Here is a 13,795-nt window from a genome sequence, read left to right on the forward strand (position 1 = left end):
GTACCTTCTTTCACATCAACTTTTTTAGTTAGAATATTGAAAACAAAAGCGTAGTTTTGATTTAGGAACATTGTACTGATGTAGAATTTAATAAGTTAATTAAATCATAAAATGAATAGTGAGTGTCACTTTTATCCCACCAACCAGGTGTACATCCTGGTTAAAATAAGTTTAATTGTGTCAATATTATAATCATTTAATGATCCTTCCTTATAACTGTAATATTCCTATCTTTGCTAATTAAAACTCTCATGTTGAATGTTGGGATTTATTACTACAGGAAGTTAAGCTTTCGAAGTTAGAAGCACTTTTGGTATAAATAGCTATTTCCAGTTTATTAGCACCAAACTGCAAATGTAAGCTTTTTAGAAATCAAAGTAATTAAGAAAACTTCTGAGAGGAAAAAAGAGTTACCTGTAGTACTTAAAGGGAGGAAGTGTAGAAATGCAGAAATCTAAGGTAAATTCACTGTCTGAGATAGTTGTTTAAGGCTGCCCTCAACTTTGTCTTTTTCTAAGAGATAAAGTGCATGGGGACTTCCTTGATCTAAAGGAGGACCCAGATAAAATGTCTGATATTAATAGTGACCAGCTTTGGATGTTCAAGCAACAAAGCAGGGTTTTAAAATTTCTATAACATCTTTTGGTCTAAAATGGAATATTCAGACCAAGCAAACTTTGGCCCCTTTGAAACCTTCTGAGGCTTAGGAAGACATAGTAGTGGCTAAAGATTGATTAAAACTTCTTAGAGATACCAGTAACTAAATTGAACAACTTGATTTTATATTTAAAGAGTATCTTTTCATACTAGTAAAGTGAGGAAATTAATTTGTTGATGGAGTCATTAGTTTGAGTTATAATTTTCAGACTTAACAAGTGTCTGAAGCCAGCAGCCACTTCACTACTTTGTCAATATTATTTTTATATTCTATAATGATTTTATTGGACAATTAAAGTTTTGCATTGCTTTTTAAATGTTCCATGCCACAGGCCTGACAGGGGATTATTTTTTGGGAATAGATGATCTACATTTAAACTTTTTGCTTTGTTACAAAATTTGTACCAAATACCCTGTTTCCCATTATTTGATTTATTTACTTTTACTCTGAAAAATGTTTGGATTTTAATGAACAACTTTCATCAAAGTAATCTAAGTTGTTAAATGCCTTTTAAAATCCAGCTTCTTGGGCCCTCCCTCAGTTCCCTTGAATGACTGTCTTATAGGGCCTAGGAATATGCATTTTTACTAGCTTGCCAAGTAATTCCTTCACACATTAAAGTTTGAGAACAGATATCCCTATATACTATTTCTTACAAATTGTGCATGAGGACAAGATACTACATACGCGGTTATAAATTTTCCTTATTATTCCTACTTTAGGTATTAATTGAGTCATTCAGTGATAATCTGCCCCCTTTTGCTTAGCATATTTTCTCTTCACCTTTCTCTTAGCTGACATGAATTCTTCATAATTTTGATGTTTGAGGATGGAGGATTATAAACACCGTCATCGAGTTAGAGGCTACAAGAGGCTTAGAAAACCAAATGGATAAGAAGCAGGGGATCTTACAGGACCATTATCTCTCAGTTAAGGATGAAGGTCTTAGACGATTCCTCCACCCATGAGAATTACATTGTTGGGAGGAGTTTGAAACTGAAGATAAATTGTTATGCCAAAGAAGGGTTTCTTACATAAACTTTGTTCAAAATGTCTGTTCTGGACATACACTAGAGATGTGCATTGCTTTAATCTCTCCATTGATCATTGGATGATGTGAAATCAATAAAAATCTAAAAGTTTGAAAAGGAGTTCCTGCTTCAAACTCTTTACAGACTTAGTCACTTTTTATGTACCCCAAGATATTTGATGCTGCATTTATTTGATCTACCAGACTGGAAGTTCCCTTAAAGTCAGCAGTCATGTCATGTATATCTTGTCTATCTTGTCATATTTGGTGGCACCCAGTCTTAGATCTCACATGTAATGTAATAGGGCTTAATTGTTAAGTAGATAAGTTGTGTTAATTTTTCATTTCCAGTAGAAATTGGTTTTCCTTTGCATTCCCTATTTTAGGTATTATGTTATAAATAGTGTTTATAATAATTTTAGGTATTACATTATAAACAGTGTTTATGATCAGTGTTAATATAATTGTTTTCTTACTAAGCAGTACTTATGTGACCTGGATTTCTTGAACAGTGAAACATGTGGCCCTTTGGTATAATCACTTTGCTTTGGGGATTAATGTGTGGTTGATTAAGCAGAACAAACTTCTTCCTGAGGTCTCTCCCCTTCTGGATCACAAACTTATGAATTCCAGCAATGGAGAGGGGAAAGAACCACTGTAATAATGTGTTAGGAAAACCTGTCTGGAAGCTGTCTGGAGAGTAAGCCTCTCTGGTTCACTCTCTTCAGAGAATAAACTGCCTATGTCCTATCAGAGGTGGAGAGTATTAGTGGGCAAGCCTCAGGGAGGAAGAGGGATCTGAGAATCTTATCTGAACTTTCAACCAGTTTCTCTGTTTTCAACCCTTTCCTTCACTCCTTCCTCACATATGGTACTTGGTGTGTGTAGTTCTGAGCCTTTCTGGAGCTCTGGGTAGGGATCACTTTGTCCTAAATGGCATAGCTCCTCTGCAAGCACTGAAGTTCAGATTTCTCCACTGTGCTTATTTACTTTTTCTTTTTCTGCTATCTTCCAGAATATTGTTGCCATCTCTCTTCTGTTATCTTTCCTGTTCTCTTTTTAAATTATGGGTTTATGCCTTTTTAACTAAGTTTACCAAGTTAGTGGATTTTAAGTAGGAGCTAAAATAAACTTGTGTTCAGTCCTTCATGTTTTTGAGAATTCCATCTTCTTTCTATGTATTTGGAAGTATATTTTTTCTTGTTAAGTGTGTGAAGTAAAAGTACCCAGTAGGGCAAGTTTTTAAGAGAACTGTGTAAGTGGTTGTTTTGATTTTAGTCTTGATCATTGAGGTCTTGTACCAAGAAATGGGTATTGAATATTTTCTGTGCAGTCTATGTAATGTTCTAAACTTCTTGGCACAGTTGCTAATATTGTTTTGTTTTGGTTCTGTGATGGTTATGGGCCATTATATGGCCAGAAATCTTACAAATTTTCACCAAACTTTTTACTGATTATAATCTTCAGTTTTGGTAGTCAGCACTGTGCTTTTAATTACCATATAGGTGTCTTTTCCTCCTCTGCCTTCAACCTTTAGTAGGAGCATTATTTCTTATCCTGGGAAGTTTAGGATTGATAACACGTCTGGACTGTTACTTAAAAAGAACTGTAATTTTTATTCTTTTTGTATTTATCTTTGCCTTAGCTATTTTATTTCTATAATTTATTAACCTGAAAAATAATTTTAGTCCTAAGTTAGTTTGTGTATGTATGTGATCCTTACCCTCCAAGTATTTCACTCCTGATTTGATTGGCATTTCAATTGTATTTTTATATCTTTAGTCATACAGCAGTGCATATTCTAATCTGGTGTCAAAAGCCTGCATTGGTTTGTGGTATCTTATAATAGTACTGACGAGCATGGTTTACCTAGGGATTATTTAGGGGCAGTTAAATATTCTCTACTACCTCTTCAGATTCTCTCTAGACATCCAGAGGAGATGCTGGCATAACATACTATTTGAATATTAGCAGGCTACTTTTTGTTTTAGATTGGAATTGAAAATAAGTTACTAATTTTAAACTTCTATATTTCCTCATATTTGCTGTTTTTTTCATTCCTGCACAATTAAGTTTATGAGAAGGTTTACATGTGTTTTGATTCTAAAATGGATCTGAATTATATTGAATGATTTAGAGATTTTTAGAAAATTATGTCTTCTGTTTTCAGGTTCTGTTCTGGATATTATTAAGCACATTGTGGCAAAAGGGGAACACAAAAGTGGAGTCCTAGATGAATCTACCATTGCTACGATACTCCGAGAAGTACTGGAAGGACTGGAATATCTGCATAAAAATGGACAGATCCACAGGTATGTAAAAGACAACACTCTTGTGTTACATCATCTCATTAAGGCCATTCCCACTCTTACAGAATCATGATCTCTGAGTGTTATCATAGCTCTTTGTATCACTAGTTTTAGTACACTGTGGTTAGAGTCTTAATTATACAGCTAGTAAACATTAAACAAGTACTTTAGTGAAACCAGAAAATATAAAAACAGGAAAAATTCATAATTTCTTATCAAAAGGCAATCACTTGATAACATTTTGGAATATTGCTTTCCATTTTCTTTTATATGGTTAAAAAATATCTAAAACAATACTGTATGTGTAATTTTGTGTCTTGCTTTTAAAATTTTACATTATATCTTCAGTATTTCCCTAAATTATTAAAAACTTTTTGTAAAATAACATTTTTTTAATTACAGCCTTTTTTTCTTTTTTTTTTTTTTTTTAAACAGAGTCTGTCTTAGTCACCCAGGCTGGAGTGGCATGATCATAGCTCACTGCAACCTCAAACTCCTGGGCTCAAGTGATCCTCCCACCTCAGCCTCCTCAGGCTAATTTTTAATTTTCATAAAGATGGGGTCTCGCTATGTTGCCCAGGCTGTTCTTGAACTCCTGGTCTCAAAGCGATCTTCCTGCCATGGCCTTCTAAAGTGCTGGAGTTACAGGCATAAGCCACTGTGCCCAGCCCTTTTTTTTTGTTCTTTAATAAATAAGAACATTTTAATATTTCATGATTCTATCTAAATGATCTATCTTAGTAGCTAAGTGCTCTGTTTAGGTGTTGTGTATAGGCCCTGGCATACTATTGTGAGCTATGATTCCAATGATAATTTGATTTTTAGAGCCCTTGCAGTGCTTTTCTAGTTTGATTTTTTTTTCTCCTGGCACTGTGGGGACTTCCATTCAGTCCTTGATCATGCCATCTATGGGAGTGGAGTGGATTTCCCTGGGCCAGTTGCTGCCAAGTGGAGAATACGTGGTAGATGCTGGACTTAGGACTTACGGGTCTGTGAGCACTCTCCTAGTCCCATCATGTGGACTCCCACCTGGTGCCAGTGGGGCTTCCATTCAGTCCCTGTTGATATTGCCTGTGGGGATGGAAGGCTATTCCCTTAGACCATTCTTTGCTCCTGGGTGGGGAGTTGGGAAACACTGGACCTGCGTAGTCCTTTGCTGCTGAGTGGAGGGCTAAGAGATGCCAGCTGTGCCGACTGGTGCTACTGATGTGGGTGATGTGGGCCTACTGGCTGTACTGCATATGGGGGAGGGGATGAAGTCCCCTGTCTGCTCTTTATTGGCACTGCTCTTTAGGCATGGTGGGCTCTCCTGCAACTCCAAGTATGGAGTCAGGGATGGGACCACCTATTAGATTTCTGCTGGACTGCCCCTTTTCTGCTCCTTTAGGCAGAGAGAGAGCAGGCTTGGGGCTCTTTTTGATATATGTCAGTCAATAGTTCTGGATTTCAGGGCTCTCTAATGCCCAGTCTGAGTTATAGCAGATTAAAGGAAAGCTCAGGAAACTTTTTTTTTAAACCTTTCCTATGATGATGAAAAACTCAGAAAACATAATGCCATGTTGTCGTTCAAGTTCTGAGGCCCGTAGCCACTCTGCTTTCCTCTTTTCTCCTTTCAGAGTTCTTTTATGATTGTCTGTTGGATTATTTCTGGGAATTTTAGATATATTTAAAGGGGAGGAACAGGGAAGCGTAAACCTACACCATTTGGTTCAGGACCAGAACTAGTCCCTGGATTTGGAATGGAGACAATTTTATTTAAATCTATTTTGTTCCTGGGTTCAGATTCTGAGTGTGTAGTGTGACATATGTTTATATGATACATGGAACCATTCTCCAAATATTTTATGTTTATATTGCTTTTAACACTGTGATGAATACTTTCCTCTGTGATTTTTATAATTTTTAAAAATCTGGCTTTCCATAAAACACATTTTAAAGAATCTTAAAAGACATTGCCAAAGTGCTTTTCAGAAATGTAGTGATTTATACATCTATTAGCAGTGCATAAGAATGGTAGATTCACTGGTCCCTTGCTAGCCTTGCCTATTAAAAATTTTAATTTACACATTTCGATACATGAAGAATAGTATCAATTTTGACATCTTGGATTATTAGTGAGGTTGGACACAGATTTATATGAAGGAATTGGTATTTCCTGTTGTGACTCATCTGCTTGTGATTTTTGCCTGTTTTTCTTTTATTTTGAAATGGGGTCGTGCTGTGTTGCCCAGGCTGGTCTTGAACTCCTGGGCTCAGGCATTCCTCCCACCTCAGTCTCACAAGTAGCAGGGATTACAGGCACATGTTACTGAGCCCAGCTCAACTTTTGCCTGTTTTTCTACTGGTATCTTCCTGCCTTTTTTTATCCTGAGCTTTTTATATATTAAAAATTACTCTTTCAGCTTGGCATGGTGGCTCATGCCTATAATCCCAGCACTTTGAGAGGCCGAAGCGGGCGGATTGCTTGAGCCCAGGAGTTTAATACCAGCCTGGGCAACACAGTGAGACCTTGTCTCTACAAAAAAGTTTTAAAAAATTATTCAGATATGGGCCGGGCATGGTGGCTCATGCTTGTAATCCCAGCACTTTGGGAGGCCGAGGCAGGCAGATCACAAGGTCAGGGAATTGAGACCATCCTGGCTAACACGGTGAAACTCCATCTCTACTAAAAATACAAAAAATTAGCTGGGTGTGGTGGCAGGCATCTGTAGTCCTTGCTACTCCGGAGGCTGAGGCAGGAGCTTGTAGTAAGCCAAGATCGCGCCAGTGCACTCCAGCCTGGGCAACGGAGCGAGACTGTCTCAAAAAAAAAAAAAAAAAAATTTATCCAGATACGGTGGCACACGCCTGTGGTCTCAGCTACTCAGGAGACTGAGGTGGGAGGTTCAAGTGAGCCCCAAAGTTTGAGTCTGCAGTGAGCTGTGATCATGCCATTACACTCCAGCTGGGGCAACAGAGCAAGACTGTGTCAAAAAGAAAAAAAAAATTACTCTCTCCGTTTTTGTCTTTTAGTTTTGCTCAAGATGCTGTTTGGGACTTGGGCTCCAAACAGGCAATTTGTAGAACAAAGGGACAAGAGGGAGTCAGGTTATTAGAGCATGATTAAAATCTTGAAAACTGGATGAGGCTGATGGAAAATCAAGACAGGTCAGTGGATTAGTGATCTTTGAAGTCAGAGTAGTCATAGTAGAGTAGTTGAACAGTTATCTCGAAAGATAGGAGAGTGGGGTGTCTGAATTAGTATTTCATAATTGGATCAGTTTTGGTGATAACAAGATAAAAAATGGAGGAAGTAGATGACCCAGGTAGAGTGGAGGAGGGGTCTTTAGAGATGGCATCAGTGAACTCAGAGGCAGGATATTACGTGGATTGTCTCTGTGATTGTTAAAGTTTCTTGAGATAAGGCAAGATGACTTGGAAAGCAAGACTTAATGAACAACAGAGACAGAAAGTATAATATTAAAGCTGGGTGGCATGAGTTTGAAGGGAACTGACTTTTCTTTTTCCTTTTTAGAGACAGATTCTCTCTCTGTCACCCAGGCTGGAGTGTAGTGGCATGATTGTAGCTCACTTGCAGCTGAAACTCCTCAGCTCAAGCAATCGTCCTGCCCCAGCCTCTCCAGTAGCTGGGACTACAGGCATGTGCCACCATGCCTGGTTGTGGGCGAAAGATTACCTAGGTGCCAAGGCAAGAGACTGAAGGCACAAACTGTTTCAGTATAATAAAGAACATAGTTAGAATAAGAATAGTCATAATACAAATTAGATATAGAGATGATCATGGACAACTATCAATTATTTTTATAAACATTAATCATTAGCTTTTAATATTACTCTTTGTTACATTACTAATACAATCTAGGAATAACCAGCGAGTATAGGGTCAGGTGCTGAAGGGGCATTGTGAGAAGTGACCTAGAAGGCAAGAGGTGAGCCCTCTGTCACGCCCCCCATAAGGGCCACTTGAGGGCTCCTTGATCAAGAGGTAATGCCAGTGTCTGGGAGGACACCCATTACTTAGCAGACCGTGAAAGGGAGTCTCCTTTCCTAGGAAGAGTCAGGGAACACTCTGCTCCACCAGCTTCTTGTGGAAGGCGGGATATTATCCAGGCCTGCCCACAGTCATCTGGAGGCCTAAACCCCTCACTGTGGTGCTGCACTTCAGTGGTCACGCTCCTTGTCCATTTTCATGTTCCTCCCGTACTCCTGGTTCCTCTTTGAAGTTCGTAGTAGATAGCAGATAGCGGTAAAAGGAATAGTGAAAGTCTTAAAGTCTTTGATCTTTCTTATAAGTGCATAGAAGAAAACCCTGATGTATGCTGCCTTCTCTCTCTGCTTCGGCTACCTAAAAGGGAAGGGCCTCCTATCCTATGATCACGTGACTTGCTTCACCTTATCACTTAGAAGATTCACCCTCCTTACACTGCCCCCCTTGTCTTGTATGCAGTAAATATCAGTGTGCCCAGCCGTTCGGGGCCACTACCGGTCTCTGCGTCTTGATGGTAGTGGTCCCCCAGGCCCAGCTGTTTTGTCTTTATCTGTTTGTCTTGTGTCTTTATTAATTACAATCTCTCTTCTCCACACACAGGGAGAACACCCTCTAAGCCCCATAGGGCTGGACCCTACACCTGGTTAATTAAAAAAATTTTTTTTGGTAGAGATTCGGTCTTCTTGTGTTACCCAGACTAGTCTTGGACTCTTATAGACTCATAGTGGAACCACCTTGGTGGTCTTGGATAAGATCCTGGGGAATTCTCTGATTACCAGGCAGAGACTCTTGTTCTCTTTCCTTGCTTTCTCCCAAGCAAATGTAGTCTCTCTGTCTCTGGGCGGAGCTGTCTGGAGCTGGGGGAGGGGTGACACAAGCACTCTTGTGGCCACCACCACTGGGACTGTCCTGGATCAGACTTGAAGACATCACAGCTCTGGGTCTCCCCCAGGGCCCATGGTAACCACTACCCAGTTATTTCTTATGTTGTTCAAGGCCTTAGGGCTCTGCAATCAGCAGATGGCAAAGCCAGCCAGGCCTGTGTTCCTCCTTTCAAGACAGTGATTTTACCCCTGCCCTGGGTGGGTGCAGAGATGCCATCAGAGAGCCAGGGCCTGGAGTCAGAAACTTTAGGAATCTACCTGGTCCTCTGTTCTACTGCAGCTAAGCTGGCATCCAAACCACAAGACAGAGTCCTTCCCACTCTTCCCTCCCCTTTCCACAAGTAGAGGAGTCTCTCCCCATGGCCACCACTGCCCCAAGCTCATGGCAAGTACTGCCTGGCTACCCCCAGTGTTCAGTTGGGGCCCAAGAGCTCTTCAGTCAGCTTGGGGTGAATGCTGCCAGTCCTAGGACTCTCCCTTCAGGGCAGCTGGCTCCCCTCTGGCCCAGGGCAGGTCCAGAAATGCCATCTAAGAGCCAAGGCCTGGAATTGGGGACCCCAAAAGTCTGCTTGGTGCTCTACCCAACCGTGGTCCCGCTGGTAACTAAGCTGCAAGACAAAGTCCCCTTTACTCTTCCCTCTTTTCTCAAACAGAAGGAGTCCCTCCGTGTAGCCACCATAGCTTGGAATGTGTTGGGTCACACCTGAAGCCAGCATGTCTCTGAGTCTCACCTAAGGTCCACAGCAACTACTGCTTGGTTGCCACTGCCAATTATACAGGGACCAAAGGTTCCTTAGTTAGCAGGTGATGAAATCTACCAGAACTAGGTCCTTTTCTTTAAGGCAGTGAATTCCCTTCTGGCCCAGGGTGTGTCTAGAAATGTCATCTAGGAGCTAGACTCTGCCTGGTACCCTGTTCCACTGTGTCTGAGCTGATACTCAAGTTGCACAACAAAGTCCTCTACTCTTCCCTTTACTCTCTTCAAGCAGAAGAAAGGAGTCTCTCCCAGAGCTGCAAGCTATGCTGCCTGGGGTAGGGGGAAAGGGTGGCACAAGCAGTCCCTTGGCTGCCCCATTGGTGTCTCACTGGGTTGTGTGCTCTGCAAGTCCATTGGCTCCAAGTCCAGTACAGCACCAGAACTTGCCCAGGAATTGCATTCTTTGTAGCCTTGACTGCCTTACAAATGTATTTAAGACCCCAGAGCACTTTAGTCTGCAGAGGCGCGACTTGACAGAACTCAGGTTCTGACTGCTGAGATGCGCGATTCCCCCTGGCTAGAGCCGGTCTAAGTGCTTCCTCCATGGGTGCTGGCTAAGCTCTACCTGGCGTTGCTTTCTGCTGTGACAGAGCAGCACTGAGTTCCAGTGCAGGCACAGATTCTCCCTCTGTGCCCTGCAGCTACTGCCAGGGGATGGGGAAGGGGTGGCATTGACAATTCAAGACTGTCTTTCCTATCACCGTTAGTGTCTCTAACAGTGATGTGAAGTTGAAATCAGGTACTGTGATCATTCACCTGAGTTTTGGTTCTTAGGAAGGTGCTTTTTCATGTAGGTAGTTGTTCAATTTGGTGTTTCTGTGAGGAAGATGATCAGAGGGTTCTGTTTGGCTGTCTTCCATTGGATTTTTCTGTGGGTTTAGAAATGAACATTTTCTAAGTTCAATTTCTGTTTTCCAGTTTGCCTGGGTTTCATTTTTGGATAGCCCTTTTGTCTCCTATATTCATGTGCACATCCTCAGGGTTGGCCAGGAGTGTGTGAATAGCAGGGGCCTCTTTGTCTCCACTGTGTACCTTTGGCCAAGAATATGTTTGTCTCTATCTAGACTGCTACGACAGGCTAGTAGAGCCACTGTTAACCCTCTCCTGCTGGTCACCCTTCAGAATGTCACTTTAGTTGACAGTGTCACTGGGTATAGGTGTTGCCTACCATGTCCAATCAAAGGAGTCTCTTTTAACTGTGACAGAGAAGCTGCCAGTCTTCATGGTCTGTCTGCCGTAGAACCTCCATGCTGACTGAGCTGGGCTAGGAAGTGTTGGGGCTAGTCCCAGAGCAGAACACCATAGAGTCTCAGTGTTCTTACCTGAAGTGCAGCTGTTTTTCAAGCATAAAATGTTTCTCAGGTTGATTTCCAGAGCACCGAAATGGTTGTTTTATCACATTTGTCCAGCTTTAAGATTGCTTTTTAAGGGGGAAGATTTATCTATTTTCTTCGCTCAGCTGTAGCTGGAAGATTCTACTCTTCATGTGCATTTGGTTGCCTTGAGATTGTCATAAGAAATAAATACATTTTTGTTCTATCTAAAGAAATTCCTGAAGAAAATCTCTAAAGAAAAAAAGTTATTATATTTTGTATTCTTAAAATTAATTTTGAAACAAAAAACTTTATATATTATCACATGCATGAGTAATACATTGCTATTATTAATCTTACTTTGCTGGTGAAAAAAGAGGTCTTATTAGGGGATTTGCTTGAGCTTATACAATGGGTCTATAGAGTTTTTCAGTGGCTTATAAGCTAACTGAGGGCAATTCTGAATGGGAATTCCCAGGACAGTTTTAACAGTGACATTATGTCAAGATAATGTTTTTGAAATGGCAGCATTTTAGGCCACTTTTAAAAAGGATGTTACTCATTTAGTTAAATGAGAGTTGATACATTATGCAAAGTAGATGTTATACAAAGTAAAGCAGAAACTGAATTTCTTTGTGCCTGAAATTGATATGAATCCACTCATTGCATTCTTTTTTTTTTTTTTTTTTTTTTGAGACGGAGTCTCACTCTGCCGCCCAGGCTGGAGTGCAGTGGCCAGATCTCAGCTCACTGCAAGCTCCGCCTCCCGGGTTCATGCCATTCTCCTGCCTCAGCCTCCCGAGTAGCTGGGACTACAGGCGCCCGCCACCTCGCCCGGCTAGTTTTTTGTATTTTTTAGTAGAGACGGGGTTTCACCGTGTCAGCCAGGATGGTCTCGATCTCCTGACCTCGTGATCCGCCCGTCTCGGCCTCCCAAAGTGCTGGGATTACAGGCTTGAGCCACCGCGCCCGGCCTGCATTCTTAAAAAGAAAAAAAAAAGACAATGACCCTAAATGTATACTTCAGTGTATATTTTGGGTTAATTTTGCTATTCACTATAGAAATTCTAGATTTATAAAGGTTTAGGAAAAAGATACTTTCATCAGTGTTCTGAAGTAAAAACTTTGACTTGAGAAAATAGATACATGGATATGCTAAGTAAAAGAGGACAACACAATATATTTAAAATTAATCTCAGTGGCAGACTAAAATTCTATTGAGTTAGTGACCAAAAAAATGTAACTGATATTAAGTCGATGGATACTCAGCTTCATTGGTTAGCATAGTCTTTCTTAGCAGTCTTTAGAAGCAGACTGCCTAGATTCAGATCCCAACCCTGTCACTAATTGGGTGACCTCTGGCAAGTTACTTAATCTCTTTTGCCTTATTTTCTCATCTATAACGTAGGGATGCGATAGTATCTATCTCATAAAGTAGTTGTGAAGATTAAATGAGGTAATATATACAGTGCCCTTAGAATAGTATTTAGCACACAAGAATCAGTGAACAGTCGTTGTCATTATTTTGTACACCGGAGGGTGGCAAACCTTTTCTGTAAAGGGCCAGATAGCAAATATTTTAGACTTTGTGGGTGAGATGTTCTCTGTCACCACTACTTTGTTTTTCTGGTATGAAAGCGGCTATAGACAATCTGTAGCTGAATAGGCATGGTTGCATCTTTTACAGAAACAGGCAGTGGACTGGATTCAGTTTGTGGGCTGTAGTTTGCCAACCTCTGATTTACAGGGCTATAGAAGATTATTGTTTTTCTTTCACATAATAGTCTGGGCATAAATGACATCAGTCCAGTATGACTCCATGGAGTCAGGGACTCAGGCTCTGATTTTATTGCTCTACTAGCTCTAAGTTCTTGCTTCATGACCCAAGTTGATTTCCACCACATCCACATTCCAGCGGAAGGAAGGAAGGAAGGAAGGAAGGAAGGAAGGAAGGAAGGAAGGAAGGAAGGAAGGAAGGAAAGGGGAAATAGAGGTTATGCCATTTCCTATTAGCAGTGGTTCTCAGGACATTTAGCAATACCTGGAGCCATTTTTGGTTGTCACAACAGGGGCTGGAGTTGGGGAGTGGAATGTGCTACTGACATGTAATGGGTGAAGACGCTAAATTTATCCTATCATGTCCAGGAAACCCCTTACGACAGAATTACCCAGCCCAAATATCAGTAGTGCTGGGATCAAGAACATCTATGTTAAGGGAACAACTAGGAAGTTGTAGAAACCACTTTTGTTCACATCACAGTGGCTAGAACTTTAGTTACGTGGTGATATCTATTTTGCATGGAAGGCTGTGAAATGTTGCCTTTCATCAGGATGGTCATGTCCGCAGTAAAAATTTCTTGCTTTCTTTGCTTTCCTCTCCCTCCCCCCTCCCCTCCCCTCCCCTCCCCTTCCCCCCTGCCCTGCTCCTCTCCCCTCGACTCCCCTCCCTTTCCCTTCTACCACCCTCCCTCCCTCCTTCCCTCCCTTCCTTCTGCCCTTCCTTCCTTCCTTCCAGACATTGAGGGCCATTTAGTAGTCTGTGGCACTTTTTTCCCCCAAGATTACCTGATGAACATGGAATCAGAACTGAGGTAGTTAATTGAATTATGTTAATTGCTAATATCAAGGTATGCATACATAGATTTATCATAATCCAGAGGACTGGAATTTTCTGTTTTTGAGGACATTTTTTTCTACTTAACAGTGCCGGAAAAAATATTCCCAAATGTTTCTTCTTTGGCCATACCTCATTTTTAGTGATCTGTTAACATGTTAACCAAGTACAAGAGCAATTGATTAGGTACAGTTTTAAATGGAAATTCTTATTGTTTTAAGAGTACAGATGCTTCTCAACTT

General features: G+C 40.8%; 1 protein-coding gene across 2 annotated transcripts in view; it reads left to right on the plus strand.

The window, feature by feature from the left end:
• OXSR1 (oxidative stress responsive kinase 1) overlaps positions 1–13,795 on the plus strand; it is a 94,784-nt gene that overhangs the window by 31,740 nt on the left and 49,249 nt on the right. For both annotated transcript variants that reach the window (XM_074031693.1, XM_005546665.4), the window contains one exon: positions 3,859–4,000. In XM_074031693.1, the coding sequence (XP_073887794.1) occupies positions 3,859–4,000 (142 nt within the window). The remainder of the gene's footprint in view (positions 1–3,858; positions 4,001–13,795) is intronic.

Source organism: Macaca fascicularis, chromosome 2, assembly GCF_037993035.2.
Source record: "Macaca fascicularis isolate 582-1 chromosome 2, T2T-MFA8v1.1".
In the NCBI taxonomy this organism is placed as follows: domain Eukaryota; kingdom Metazoa; phylum Chordata; class Mammalia; order Primates; family Cercopithecidae; genus Macaca; species Macaca fascicularis.